General features: G+C 36.8%; 1 protein-coding gene across 12 annotated transcripts in view; it reads left to right on the forward strand.

Moving 5' to 3' along the window:
* Positions 1–15966, forward strand: part of CACNA1D (calcium voltage-gated channel subunit alpha1 D) — a 171437-nt gene that overhangs the window by 123101 nt on the left and 32370 nt on the right. For 9 of the 12 annotated variants that reach the window (XM_068201775.1, XM_068201780.1, XM_068201770.1 and 6 more), the window contains 5 exons: positions 531–641; positions 6116–6199; positions 6530–6613; positions 15124–15162; positions 15578–15706. In XM_068201775.1, the coding sequence (XP_068057876.1) occupies positions 531–641; positions 6116–6199; positions 6530–6613; positions 15124–15162; positions 15578–15706 (447 nt within the window). The remainder of the gene's footprint in view (positions 1–530; positions 642–6115; positions 6200–6529; positions 6614–15123; positions 15163–15577; positions 15707–15966) is intronic. The other 3 variants (XM_068201774.1, XM_068201773.1, XM_068201777.1) reach the window with 2 other exon arrangements.

The following is a 15966-nucleotide window of genomic DNA, read 5'->3' on the forward strand; positions in this document are numbered from 1 at the left end:
TGACATGTTGTCTCTTTCTTTCCCTAGTATTTCAGATTTTGTTAAGAGAAAGCATGGTTTGAATTCAGTTTACAAAATCATTCTGCTTTTTTCGGTATAGTTGCATACACTGTCCTCTTAAAAATATACCTCCTACACACTGTGTTATTTTGTGACTACCATACTTCAGGCTTTCTAAGCAGGTGTGACACAAGCCTGTGTAATTTTAAAACCTTGTACATAAAACATGGGAAAATGTTGTTATCTAATACTCCTCTTTTGAGGGAACAAGTTTCTCTCTGGAGATTCCCTTAGGATGTTGAGGAATTACAGTTTTGTTCTGTCTGTGCCTAAAAAGAATAAATTTAAACAGTTCCATGCTTGACCAGGGGTACTCAGATAATCTTCCATGTATATAGAAGTGCTTCATACATTTTACTAGAAAATGTCTTCCTATGCTGATTTTTTGTCAACTTTGTCTTAGGCTGCCTTGCTTTCACTTTGTATTTTAAAGCCTTTACTTTTGTAAGTGTTTTATTTTTCATTCACAGCACTATGGACAGTCTAAGCTATTTAATGATGCCATGGACATTATGAATATGGTTTTCACAGGAGTGTTCACTGTTGAAATGGTTTTGAAACTGATTGCATTCAAACCCAAGGTAAGTTTAAGATATGCTTTAATTTGGTCATCACCACAGGAATTAAATACGATGAGTTTCACACTTGTTGTGTATTATTCAAAAAAAAGAAAAACCAACATTTCCCACCCAACTTTATCTATCAGAAAAATTATAATAGAAATGTAACTCCATGAAATGAAATGCAGATATCAGAAAAAAAATCTAATGAAGTGGTTAATGAGATCTGGAATATTTTGAGGTAATGAAAATGTCCCTTTCTAAATCAGATAAATAATTTCCTGTTACAAGCATTACGACATCTCCTGTTCTGGGTGCTACATTCATTAACTGACTAATTTAATTTCCAGTAAAGACCTGTATCCTGTACAATTTCCCATTCTAAAATGCAAAATAATTTCTTTACTTTATAAAATATAGCCAAGTATTACAAACATAAGCATAAATAATTTACATATGCAACAACCTTTATAGATTTTTGTTTTCAGTTATATATACATAATATTTGGTAGAAGGCCCCACACTGAGTGGTTGATTGCTTGTTTTAAAGGGACACTGTCAATATGAATGATGCAGACACTTTTTCAAAAGTAGATTTGCAAGAGAAACTGGTAACTATAATTGAAAAAAAGTTAAAACTATCCTGTGGCAGTTAATGCAGCCTTTTTGTTCAGTTCTTATACTGCATTTATGAAGTGCAGAAGTTAATGATGAACAAACAGACTAAATTTGTTTTTAGTACAATGAAATTAATGTTTATTCTGGACTATGTAAATGAATAAGACATGTTCACCTGCTACACTTGGAATTTGAAAAAAGCCAGATGAGCCATTTGGGGCTCACTGCTCTCACCATCCAAGGCTGGTACTTTTTCTCTCCCATTGCCCTTCTTTTAGAGCAGCCAGGCTATCTGCCCGTGGGCTGTGCCCTTTGCTGGTGTGAAGCAGCCCTGGCTCTGTGGGCAGCCCTGTCCCTGCTCTGAGCCGGGCACTTCTGTGCTCCCAGCACGGCTGCCCGCAGCTCAGGCTGCAGCAGGTGGACAGCAGCTTTCCACACCTGCAAAACTATTTCTTCAGCTTGCATTTAGTACTGAGCTTGGCTGTACAGCCTGAGCTACTTGGTTTAAAGCCAGCTTTATTTTTGCCTGCAGAAGTGAAGAAATTATCCATCTCTTGAGATCTGGTGTTGAGATGTGAACTGTGGAGTTCGGGGTGAATGTTTACCCGCTCTCCCGTGGTCTCGCTCTGCAATGTCCAGTCCATTGTACATTTCTAATGAATTTATTTGTATTTTTGTGTCAGCTATCTTATTTAAATGCTAAGGGTTTCACATTAAATATAGCACAATATGAGGCCCCAGAGGAGATAGCTCAGCTGTGTGGACCACAGTGTCATGAGTATGCTGGTTGTGTTTCCTGATCTGTATTTCCTGTTCTATATCCTTGTTTTGCACAGAGGACTTTGCTGCATTTTATCATCTGCTTTTTGAAAGAAGATTGTGAATCCTTGTATGGTTCTCCATGCACTTGTGACTGTAGTCAGAAATAGCAGCTAATGCCAAACACAGTGGTCTGATCATGAGTGTACAAATCACAGTGCTCCATTTGTACTGTGGGCTTCCTACTTGTTAGCAAATGCAATGTGTTAAAACTGGTCTCTAAGACTCTGTACAATCTGAGCTTTAATTCTGTTACAACATGCTTTCTATCTGACTGGATGCTTTCACTGTGAGACATCCCTGGATCTGAACCCTGAGACTTTGAAGGGCAGACACAGCAGGGCCAGTGGAAGGGTCTCCTTTCCTGAATTTCAGTCCCCCTTAGGTGCAGAACACCTTAAAATTTTTAATTAGCAGGACAAGGTTTAAAGACCATGATGATAATCAGAATTTTGGAAGAGACTAATGAGCAGGAAGGGATTAAAGTATATTTAAGGTTGTTCCTGTTATTCTTTGGAGATTGTAACCTTTTAAATTATCAGATACTCTTTAACAAAACCTATTGGCAACACATATTACCTAGTTCATTAATAATCAAAAATCAGATAGCAGCCTTAAGCAGAATTTTAATGTCTTTAATCTAAATTTCAAAATAGATGCATGTTTAAAACAACAATTAATTGCTTTAACTCATATTAAAGTTTAATAATAGTAGGAACAATCTGAAACCAAACTTAATGCTTTGCTTTAGGGTCCATGAGGAAAGCCGGATAAATTTCTTCTATTTCTTCCAGTCTGTGTCACTGGTGGGTGGGTCTCTTAGGCTAGTCTGACAGAATAAAGTTTTATTTATTAATTTTGTGCCTTTAAAAAGTTATTTCAGAGATGTTCAAAGCATTAAATAAAAACTCCATTTAACTCTGCAAAAATAAGAATAGATAAAAACCTGTTAGTTTTTAATCTCATCTGCTTGACAGTGTCCCCTTAATATGCAGACAAAAGTCCTGTGAAAACGGTGATCCTTTGGTTTTGCTGGTCATATAAACTTAAGGCTACAATAAATTATTGATGCTTTTCCTATGATATTGTGTTGTGTAAAACCAAGGCACTGCAGACTGCCTTGCAGCTCTGAAATACATAAAACCTGGAGAAGTGCTCAATAGTAAAGGTGATGCTGAGTGTCTGGCACACTTGACTGGGAGATTGGATCACACAAGGCTTTGCAGAATGCGGCCCTAAATTTTCCAAGAGAGTACTAAAAGAACTAAAATATTTATGTGGTAGAAGTATGGAAATATATTTTGTTTCTAATTCTCTATGCCTACCTATTCCCCAGGATTTGTGATTTTGTCCTTCGGCATTTCTCAATGAGCAAATTTTTCATAATATAAGCTAAAAGAGCAAGTCTTTTTCCTCACATTTCCTAAAATTTGTTACTCAGCGTGGTTCAGTGATGTTCAAAACAAAATCCAGCTATGGAATAAAAAATAATCCATCCACACATACCGTATGTACAGCCTCCTGGTAGCCAGTTGTTGCTTAAACTTGTAATGATTTTCATGTCGTTTTACATCAGATTTTTGTAAGAAAAAAGGAAAGATGGCTAGTAAGTGAATTGATCTTGGGTCCTTGCAGTGGTGAAAACAACTTATTTGCATGATGTTTATTTGCTGTGACTTGTCCATTCCTCCCTTTTCCAAAACCATCTTTATTTTCTCTTAGTTTTTTGTTTATTTGTATGCTTTTGCTTTACATATTAGTTTGAACAATATTTGTCTATACTGATGGAAAAGGTTTCATAAAATAAATAAATAAATGTGTAAATTTTTTTAGCTGTAAAGTGTTTTAGCTGTATTGAATCAAAATGTGATTTTTTTTATTTCAGTGCTTTATCTTGTAGCATGTCTAGTAAAGTAACTTTTTCTATAGCTGAAATTATCCTTTATTTGGGGGAACTTTTTTGGTTCCTTTGTAGAGAAAGATGGATAGCACAGCTCAAGATCGTGCTGATCATGTGTTTGCTGTTTGCCAAAAGTCTCTTCTTTTGTGTATATATAGATAAAAATATTGCTATTCTAAAATCAAGGAAGATACTTAGAAATAAGAATGAGAATGATCAGAAAGAATATGATGAGAGCAGCTCCCTTTGTTTGGCAGCTGCTAATCTCATTAGGATTATAAATTTCAGTATTGTTGGGATGCTTCAGTGTGATTCTTAGTAAAGCTTTGGGAATGGCTTGTTCTCTTGAGCAGGCAGAGTAAGGAGGCAGCAGCAGGGAATTGTGCAAGAGCTCTTTGGAGTGGAGGCATTTCTTCAGGAGGCCAAATCCAAGAGCACTGGCTTTCCCCCAAAACTGGAATTGATGGTTGATCCCAAAGAACCAGAGAAGTGCAAAGGGTTGTAGAGATAACAATATTCTGATCTATTTTCCTCTTTCAGCCCTTTCCTTAGACAAAAGAATGATGGTAGCAGTTTGTGTTTTAAAAAAGTAGCATTAGAAACATAATGAGCCTTTCCTGGCCCTGCTTCCTCTCCAAGAAAGTGGAGCTGTTGTCTACTGTAGCAGCTCTCTCAGTCTCCAAGAGGAAATTTCCACTCAAAATAAGCCTTTTTCAAATATTAATGTAATCAGGTGCATTAAGCTGTAAAATTACTAGAAATTCTAACAGTTTAAAATCTTGAGAAAAATATCAGTCCAATTCTAAAATCGGTTTTGGAACCGATTTTTCTTTTCTCTGCTAACAACTCATGTAATAACTTAAACTACTCAGCTAAAACATTATCTAAGAGCAAACAGTGTAATAAAAAGTGTAACTAGATATAAGGTTAGATTAGCACGTTTGTAATTTTAAACTTCTTGCTAAATGTATTATTTTAGAGCTTCAATAGTGGCTGAAAATTCACTATTTTAAAAATAATTACCAAGAAATGTACATGTACAAAATGTACATTCCAGCTTTTCTCATGTAATGCATATTCTTTAGTCATAGTAGACTGATACTTTAATATATCTGAATGAGGTAAAGAGCAAGTTCAGTAATTTTTGCAGTTCTGGATTTCTATAAGAAGTAGGAAAAAGCCACACACTGCAGAAACCTCTGGTTTCCATAGTTATCTCAACAATTGTAATACATCTTGATTTGTTCCACACTGGAACCTACCTGGAGGATTCTTCTGAAGTGCCTCTTTGCTCAAACATGCTGTTTTATGCCCACTGTCAGCTAATTGCATTATAGACCTTTATAACCCTTTGCAGCCATGTCCCAGGAACACACGTGTGGGGAATATATTTAAAGGCATAAAATGTCAGAAGGGTGATGAAGCAACTGATGAAAATTTTCAGACACTGAAATGGATGAGTTTTCAGACACTGGACTGGCTGCACCAACCAAAAGCATTAAGAAATTGTTCAGGTTGCTGTGGTTCACTGGCTTCACTGGCTACAGAATCACCCTCTGACTGCAAATGTAGGATGAGTTCCTATATTAGACCTAGTTTATGAATAGAAGATTAAGTCAGTTCTCTAATCTTTATGCACAGTTTCACATTAATTACTGTGCATGTTTAGCCAGTGATGAGATGTGACCCTTTGAATATTTTTACCAACCACTTAGATAAGACTATCACAAAATCCTTGATGATAAGGAGGTTTCAATTGGCTTCATCTTGCAGAAATATAATGAAAGGGGTCTTGTTGTCCTCATTAGGGTATACATTAGAATTTTTCAGCCTTGCTAGAAGCCCAAAACCAATTTTGGATGATGGCTTGCTTGCCAACATCGTGCTTATCTGATGGTGTGTTCTGCATGTGTAGAGTGTGTGTGTGTCTGTGTGTGTGTCTGTACATGTATATATATAATTATATATATACACACACATGCACATATATGTTGCTTTTCCTTCAGTAGGCAATATTGTTTGGTTTTGTTTTGTTTTCTCATTAGACCACAGGTTTTGTTTAACTAATTTCTGTTTATGCAAAACTAAACAGAAGTATGCAAATATTTGACATTTCATGTGTAATCACAAACGTTTGCACCCTGCCTGCTCTGTTCAGGGCTATTTTAGTGATGCCTGGAATACGTTTGACTCCCTCATCGTTATTGGCAGCATAGTAGACGTCGTTCTCAGTGAAGCTGATGTGAGTATATCCCAGCTTACTTTCCCCAGTCCCTACTTCTCTTTCTCTGTCTCCCCACTATTTCCATCATCTGGACAAGTCACAGATTTTGATCTGATGTTTCTAAAGTTTTGAGTACAGACCAGTCATAGGTCAATTATGTTGATATGGGAAATAAATAGCCTTTTTTTTCTACCAATCTTTTTTAGCTATGAAAGGGAAAGTTTAGATTGTATAGTGGTACATCAGAGAAGCCTAGTGTGTTTCTGTGTTATAACACTGTCCTTTTCTTCTCTTTTTCTGTTTGTGTTTTTCTCTTGCTCTCTTTCTGCTGAATGCTTGTCCTAACAGCACTATTTCACTGATGCATGGAACACTTTTGATGCCTTAATTGTTGTTGGTAGCGTCGTTGATATTGCTATAACAGAAGTTAATGTAAGTAGCAACTGTTCATGCACTAAAAAATAATTGATGTCATCAAGAAATACAGAAAATGTAAACTTAATCCCAAAAAAGTCCTTTTTTTATAGAAGTATGTTTAATCCCGGAATCAAAACAAAAGCACTGATACAGATATTTGTACAAGCTGCTGTTATTTATTTATATACTTGATAGTTGTACATGCACACAGCACAGTGAGACAATAAAAATTGTTTTTTCTATATATGCATATTAAAAAAAAGTAAGCTGATGTTACTATCTTACTTGAAGCCCATTGCTTTTTGTAGGTAACTTGACCAAGATAATTCAAGTTTCTGTAAGTTTTCAGTGGCTTGTTTTAACAAATGATGATTTCTTTTTCTGTGAGAGGTTTGGGTTTGGAGAGTATTCGTATCTCCAGCGGTAGCAGAAGAAGGTCACATAGAAAGTCAGGCTTTCCATGCTGTGGAACGTAGAATGTTTATTTTTTTCCCAGTCCTTTTGCTTTTCATATCCTGCAGTAAGTGTTTGGAAGTTTGAATTAATCTTAAAGTACTTGGAAAACTCCATCATTTACCAGAATTTTGTCTGATAGCTATAGCTCATAATAGGTGTTTGAGCAACAGATTCACCTTGAAATTGCTTCCTGGTCTTGTGTTAAACTTTGAGAATCCAATGATAAGTGACTTTTTGGAAAGAAAATGGAGAAGCAATGAGAGAACATGGGGGCAGAAAACTATATCCTGACCTTTAGATTTCAGACTGATTTGTCTCAGTTCTGTGGGGATGGATCTTTCTGTGAACTGCAGGAACCTGAGCTGACAGGGAGGGTCAGTCAGCCCAGAACTGCAGTGTCCCTCTGAGACTTTTCTTTAAGTATAATTATTCTTCATGGAGCACATTTTTAAAAGCTGCCTCTGATTTATTTTTGACTTTTTTCCCCTCCATTTTGTTTACTTTAGGGTTTGTTTTATTTCCCCAGAAAAGTTTTGCATTTACACTTACAGCTCAAGTATTTGCAATTTACCTACGATTTCCATTCACAGTAGTGCAGGTGTAGGTGAGCACAGTATTTGAGCAGAGTAAAAAGACCAATCATTTACAATAGCTTTCCCTCATAACTGCAAAAGGTACTTGGTTGTGAGGGACAGCTCAGAGGTGCTTCCATGACCAAAGCAGATGTGTCTGTATTCAGCAGTGTACGGGCTGTGTTAATTGGACAGCACTCCTTGTAAACACTGGGATTTAGCAATTCTCACAGCTGTCTTGAAAATATTCTGCAGACCAAGATAAGTACACACCCCCGTCAACAACCAGCACTGCCATTTCTTAGTTTTCATGTTATTCTTACAAGAGAAAAAAATGCTCATCTTCGATTTCTTTTACTTTTGCACAGCAGGCTCTCTGTGTACTAAGCATTGTCTGTTTCTGGTCTTGCCACTTTTCTGTGCTTTGTTTGTGCAAGTCAAGGACACATTATGGACTCTATTTATCTCTGGCCTTGATTTCCCATTTTCAACATGAAACATGTAATGTTGCAGAGTGTCCAGGGAAATTTCTTAGATTTTTACTTTCATTGTTTTTATTCTACTGAACTATTCCTGCTTGTGTAGTTCAGTGTAAATTTCTGTCATCCAAATCCAGTATTTCAGAATCTTTTCATCAGTATTTTTTCAGCATTCTGAATTGTGCCATTCCACCTGCACTTGTTATCTAAGGCTGGCAGTGATCCTGGGAAATCTACATCTCTGCTGAGATGCTAACCAGACTTTGTTCCCAATGGGATTTCAAGCATGACTCAAACAGCACCTGTGAAAATTCCCACTAAAGAAACTTCTTAATCTGAGGAAGCTCAGACTTGTTTGAGGTCTGATTTGGAGCAGGGTAAATCACCAGCACTGACAGAAAATCAGATCTTGTCACAGTTTTAATGGCAGGGGCAGAACCATCTTGATTGAGCAGTGCAAAGGAGACATGAGTGGAATATTTCATGTCCTCACTGTGAACTAAACACTGCTATGGGATCATGGATGGGATTGCCCCGTGCTGTGGAAACAGCTCAGCATCACCTGGGGATGCTTAGATCCTCTGCAAAGGCCAGGCAGCTCTTCTAGCACACAACAAGTTTGCATCTGACCCAGTCTTTACAGGAGAATGGATTGGACTGTCTAGGTACACACTGCCTTGATTTCACCATTAAATACTGGAAAATAAATATAATCTCTTTTATTTTGTTAATATTTTAACATTTTATAAGAATATATATGCTTCCCTGAGGCTGATTCTTCTGATCCAGTAACCTGCCATTCTCACATAATCCAGGAAATTACTATGACTTGAATATTTTTGGTGCCTGTGGAATTCAGTCTTTAATGTATTGAGCAATTTACAGGATTGCTCAGCATTCTCAAGGACTGGATCAATGACCAACTCAAGAAATGAACCACCTCAGAGCAACATATATTTTGGGAATAAAATATTACCTGTGATTATCTTTTTAATTTACTCTTTCATTTAATATCCCTTCCTTCAACCTCTTTCTTTTATGAACCTAATTGGTTTTCATGTTCATTTTATTTTTAGAAATTATTAGAGGCAAGTATATATAAGTAAATATACATGTGGTATAGCAATAAAAAAATTAAAATCACTACTAAAACCTATATAATTACTTCTGGTTCTGTGGCCTTTTGTTTTCAGAAACTTTCACATGTCATGCAAGATCTTGTGTGGTCATAGAAATGGTTATTTTTAATTAAAAATGCAGAGTAATGATTGGCAGACACAAAGTGTTAGTTCAATTTGGGAGTGGGATGTATATAACTTATGAGAATGAGAGACAAATAAATTGGAAATAAAATCTGAATAAATAAGTTGTTAAAAGGAAATAACATACAAGTTTCAATCTGGCCTGACTGTATAGAAATGATCTTCTTTGTAAGCTCAGAAGCCATTTGGATGACCAACATTGGATGACTTAGAAGCATGATCACTCTGTTGCAGTAATGGTTGTGAAGGTTTTAATCCTCATTTTTAATTTAAGTTTCTTTTACCATTCATGTGCTGCCAAAATGTTGAGAAAATAATGGAGAGTTCCCTTTCTTCATCTTTTATGTAAATTAATAATGCCATCTTTATAGGACTGATTTTATTCTTGACATAAAAAAACCCCTTCAGGTTTTCTGCTGAAATAGGGCTTAAAGGAACAGCATTTATGTCTTCCTCCTGAGCCCCTCAGGAAATGCCATCTGTCTTGAATCTTGATCTTGTGCTTGTGTGGAGGAGTGGAGTAAAGCCCCATGTCTGCCTCCTTTAAGAGATTCAGGATTCAACTTTAAACAAGAGCAGTCCAATTTAGTTTGAGTACAACTTTATGCACCCCTATCATATGTTAGAACTTAGCTGTTGGTGCTAGTACTTTGTATTTTTGGACACTGTTGATATATTTTGTAAACATTTCTCTTTAGACTTAAGGGTAGGTCAGAAAACTATGTTCTCATACGGCTTTGCTTTCATATGTGTGAAGTCTTAGTGCAATATCAAATCTCTGCAGTGTTGTAATATCTAATTTGGAGCCAAAAATAATTTTTATTAGTTATCATATAATAACAACTTAATTTAGAACTTAAATACATATTTTAGAACTTAAATACATATTTTACAGGGGAAGAGACACTTATAAAAATATTTTCAGGGGTTTCTCACATTGATTTAAAATTTTAATTAATTGATGTCTATGGGCATTTGGTTCATGTTGAACAGGGAATATAGAGAGCACTAATAAGATCACAAAGAAAATTTTTTGCTCACATCTGAATAGCAGTAACTATTCTCAGAACAAATCGTGTGTGTTTATGCACATGGACTCACAGCACACATTTCTGGGGATATTTTGGCAACCTGAATGTTTTGCTACATATGCTATTGTCATCATGTGTGTTCATCATTCAGATGAGTCCTTCTTTAATTATGATGATGAGGACATTATCATCATGTGTCATTTGTTCTGACATACTCTTGGATCCTTTGGCACAATATGTAGAAAAGAAGCTTTTGACCAGCACCATTTACTAACATCACTGGTTTTCACCACATTTATTTTTTGTTTAAGCACAGTGTTTGCTTCCAAGGCATGATCCAATCTGTTTCACACTGTTCACAGTTTGACACTGAAGTTCTTTATAGTCAGGATGTTTATTTTTAACATTTGTTGCAAACATTTGTGTAACAAGGAGTTCCTGTGTAGGAAATGTGCTAAGTTTTTCATAAGCATCAATAGTACTTGACCAAAATTGGTAGCAGGTTGCAGGCATTTTCATCAGTGAGTCAAAAATTTAGGTTGATCATTGGTTATACTTTTTTGAGGATTGGGATTGTTTGAGAAAGAAAGCTGTTGTGTTGCCCTTCAATTAAGTGAAAAAGAAAAATCATGTATTACTACCTATTTGAAGTATTTAAGGGCTGGCTCAAAATCACATGGCTATGAAGTGCTTTGCTGACCTGGGCTCTGAGTGTGGCTGGTCCATGGCTGACAGAACAAGCAGAACAACGAGGGAGTGTCTGTGCTCACTGCCCTCACTGCAGTGTGTCTGTCAGCCAAGCAGGGAAAGCAGAAGCTCTTTATTCCAGCTGTGACCATTACCAGACTTGTAGCAGACAGAAGCACACCTGTCGTCTTGGGAATCACACAGTCTCAGTTTTTGGGGGACAAAAAAATCCTAGCAATGACCAGCCAGTCCCAAAGCATTTGGGACCAAGTAACATTGGAATGAGTGGTGGAAAATGAGGGGAAAGAGGAGGCTGGAGGTAGATTGTCTGACCACAGGTAATTTTATTTACCCTCTTGTCAGCAGATACCACCCCTCTGCTCAGCCTGTCCCCTTCAGTCTCAAGTCTATTCTAATACTTCCATAAATGTACAAAATCAAAATGTGCCACCCTCTTACATGTGTGTGTGCACATAATGTCACTGGGGCTGCAAATCAGGCTGTGTGCTTGGGGACTGTCTGGTTTTCCCTTATCTGTAGGAAGTAGACACTCAGTTTTTGTCAGTCTGTCTGTATTGTTGCTGAAGATTGTCTGATCCTTATCTCAGTTTCCCAGATCTGAGCATTGCTTCATGCTGGATGGACGCATGTAACCATTAACTTTGTCTCCCAGATGAGCATTTCCTTTATAAATAAGTATGAATAATGTTTTTTTTCTTTTTTTTTGTGGTACATCACTACACTACCTTCATTAAAATTGCTATTAGTAAAATAAACTTAGCTGCTGTATTATCAGAGGGAAATGCCAAAGAGGGTAAAAAATAGATACACCCTAAAGTGTCAAACCCAAAACACTTGCCCAGTGATGAATACTTTCAGCTTCAGTAGGAAAAACTCCTCTTGTATTAGGAGTTCTCACTTTGTTTCTAGCATTTATCTCCACCCTGGCATTATTGTACAATTTGCTTTTTGTGAACAGAGTGTTTTTATTTTCCAGTACTGGCCTGCACTTTCCAGTGTCCATAATTTGTAATCTCTTGCACATGACATCCTAACACTCCCCAGCAGCCTCAGATGAGCCATCAGAAACAGGCAATTAGGACTTCTTAGTCCAAAGAATCTGAGGAAGAGGGATGTGTGAGGGGAGTGTGCATTGGGCAGTCCTGGGTGTCGCCCTGATTTCTTAGGATTTTCTAAAGCCTTCTGAATTTACATTCTTGTAGAGAACTTTCTCACGAAACTTTCTGTAAACAACCTATTGTTTTGCATTCTTTCATAGAGGCAGAGAAATTTGATAGACTGGTAGATAGATCCAGTGTCGTTGGAGAGGTGGCACGTTCACCTTCCAATCCACTGGCACCTTTTGAGAACTATAAATGATTGGAGTCAGAAAAAAATAAATTAGTCTCTTCATGGTGACCAAAGCTGTGGTGCGTCGTTTTTCCTTGTGTCCTCTGGTGACACCTGGGCATACACCACTGTGCAAACACAAATCCCTTCAGTCACCTCCTGACAAAAAATAAATTGAGGGATCATCATTCCAGAGCAGCTCCACTAGAACTGATCACATAGTTTGGGTAATCTGACCCCTCTGCATTTTTAAAAAATGAGAATTAAGTAGTTACTAAGAGGGTTATATGTAGAAAACATTGTTTTTACTGACTTTTCCTTTTGAGATTTTTTTTTTCATAACTGACACATAATGCAAACTCATTAATTTTTTTGTTTGGAAAAGTGATTAAATAAAAATATGAAGGTCCAAAGTATCCTTTTTCTGGTGTTTTCTATCCCATTATATATTGACATCCTAATACTGATGCTAACTTATTGGGGGCCCCATCCTGCTCCCATAAAACGCAGTGGGGAAAATTCCCAAATGCCAAATTGGGCAATTTGAAATTTTATTTCATTTATTTTAATGTCAATTTGTGATGATACTTTAATTTAATCTGATCTCTATCTGTCAAATACTATGTTCAGTTTTTGATCATACAAAATACCAAAGCAAATTAAGTCATTTGCTCACTATTTAAGAGAGTATCAAGCTCAACCTGAGTCAGTCACCAGAGATTAATATGACATTTCAGGCTTCATCTGCAGAAGGTGTAATTAAATCTTTTTTCTTTAAAGCTTCAGATTTAAAGGATTTTTTTCTGTGCTAAAAAGTCAGTAGCAATGTGGGTCTGTGTGCACTGGTGCAGGTTTGGGATTGATTTAGGTAGGCAGCTTTGCAAGATTGCTTCCATGATCTGTGATATTTTGACATTTGTGGTGTTTGTGATAATGAATATTTTCTTAATTATATTTTGATGATTTTATTTCAAATTGCTGAAATATACAGAGAATTTCTCATGAAGCAGCTGTCTTCCCTTAGCAGCAGATTTTCCATCTATTTTATATAAGTTCTTAGACAGTTTAGATGCTACAGCCAGTTTTACAAATACTCTGCTTGCTGAAGTTTAATAAGGAGATTTTGGTTTTGGTTAATTTAATGCATAAATTTAGTAATAATCCCTTATACAGGAAAAAAACCTCTTTGTTTCAGAATATATTGATATCCTATCAATAGGGCAGTAATGCATCCATATGTAACTTGCAGATAGTTGAGCAAACCATTATTTTTACCTCATTTTCCCCTCTTGATTCCTTTATATTAAATATGTTTTGAAAAAAGTAGTAGAGAACACAATTGGTATTTTAATAATGATCTGATTTTTTAAAAGTACCTCTTGTTGCAACCTCTTGTTGCTTTTCTTTACCATAATAGGCTTGTATAATATATTTTCAACAGAATCAGCTCCTTTCTTTTTCCTTCCTTCTCCTCAAGTTTTATCTTGAGTACCAGCAGTCTGTGAGATTTGAGTAGGTGAAGTGTGGCACTGAGTGTGGCTGGTGCATCGACAGCGTGCTGGGAGCAGCTCTGGGGTGGCATTGTGTTCATTGCTGCTCTGAGTGATAGGAATTGTTGAAAGGTGCCTCTATAAAAGGAGGATAATTTAGGCAAGAGGGTAAGATTCATCACTGGGATCTAACCTCCAGAATCCCTTTTTTTTCTAGTGCTATAAATGTTTTTAAAGACACTCCAATTATGGAAGCAGCTGCTGTGAGTTTGTCATTGCACAAGCAAGCAGAGAACATTGGTCCTTTAAGCTTTGCTGCCTGCTCTGCAAAGTGTGTGACCATTTAGGCTCTCAGGAAAGTTTCTTCAAAATCAAACAGAGAGAATAAAAGGAGAAAAGTGAGATGTTCCTCACAGCATACAGAGTTTGGCTCTGTGAACAAGAAGTCGTGTGAGCCTCTCTGCTCCCTGTAGCACCTGAGGGCTGCACAGATCTGTTCCAAAAGGATCAATGAAATCCTGGTGCCTTTGTCCATGCCTGATCCTGTTCCCTCAGCTCAGGTGTGGGGAGAGAGTTCAAGAGCTCAGCCTCCAGGGCATGGGGCTAAGAACGTTTGTGTGTCCCTCTGTCCTCCTTGGGCACTGCAAGACCCAGAGCTCATCACTGAGCCACTCCACGGGAATTCACTTTGCTGCAAGGCAGCTCCTGGAGTGATATCAAACACAATTACTCGACTCTCTTTAGATTCCAGTGATGCAGTAATTAATCTTCAAAAAGAGCAGGGCAGAAAAGGACCTTGAAAGGCCAGTTTGGCCCCAAAGCTTTGTTCTTGAGATTTAGGTGGGCTTCCTGCTATGATTTCATACAACCCGTGGAAATTGATGGCTTACATTTTTTGGTCTACATAGGAATGGATCTTTTATTTTGTATTTACTTTCCACTGAATCTTTTAAACATGTTTTATACCAGCAGTTTTTATTATGAGTCAGCCAACAGTGTTTTAGCATTAGTTAACCAGCATTAACAGATAAGAGGATGGTTTAATAAGGGAATTAATGTTTTGTTCAGGACATATATTGAGTTGAAAGATGTTAATTTTCATTTAGAAATTTAAAATGTTCTTAATTTTGCTTATGGTTAAGCTAACTTTTTAATCTTTTATTTGATTTTAATATTTAATGTTCTTAATTTCTTAAAGCCAAAGCCAACTGAAACAGTCACAACTGATGAGTCTGGGGTAAGATCAGTAAAGTGACCCCAGTGGTTTTACCTATACTTGAGTTTATTCTTTTTACCATGTCTTTTCCCACCAAGTTTTTCTGTATTTTTCATTCCTGTCTGACTGCAAAGGTGTTATGCAGTGGTTTGCATTCATTGTCAGTGTTCTATTGGAGTCTATTACAAACAAACCCAATATGATCCTATTAACAAACCAGAAAACTTGGAAATGCATGTGGTGTGTGAAGCATTTCTACAGGTCCTGTGTTTTCAGCATGTAATTTTTCCTTTCATATCATGGTTATCAAGGTGAACAGGCTCTTGAGATACATTTCCAAATCTTACCTCTTCCACCTTTGCATTTTATGTTGTTTTTCTGGAAGTGTTGCATGTTTGAGTTTGTATTTGGTTTGACTTCTCCTGATGCTCTTCAGAACTCTGAGGACAGTGCTCGGATCTCCATCACTTTTTTCCGTCTCTTCCGTGTGATGAGGTTGGTGAAGCTGCTGAGCAGAGGAGAAGGAATCAGAACATTACTCTGGACATTTATCAAGTCATTTCAGGTAAGCACAGTTATTTATTTGCTTTATAATTGCAACCATTTATGCACCAAATTTTATGGAGCAATACCCTGTAGAATGCAAAAATACTTTTTTGCTTTAGTGTTCTCAATAATGACATATTTCAATATATTTGCATACTAATGCCAAAATTAATTTTACCAATTACTTCTGGGAGTCTGAGGGTCATTCTTTGTCATTTTATATTAGCTGTTACTGTGAGGTTTCTATGGTACTTCTGGAAAAAATATTTGGCATATTTA

The sequence above is a fragment of the Anomalospiza imberbis genome, chromosome 11 (genome assembly GCF_031753505.1).
Source record: "Anomalospiza imberbis isolate Cuckoo-Finch-1a 21T00152 chromosome 11, ASM3175350v1, whole genome shotgun sequence".
NCBI lineage: Eukaryota > Metazoa > Chordata > Aves > Passeriformes > Viduidae > Anomalospiza > Anomalospiza imberbis.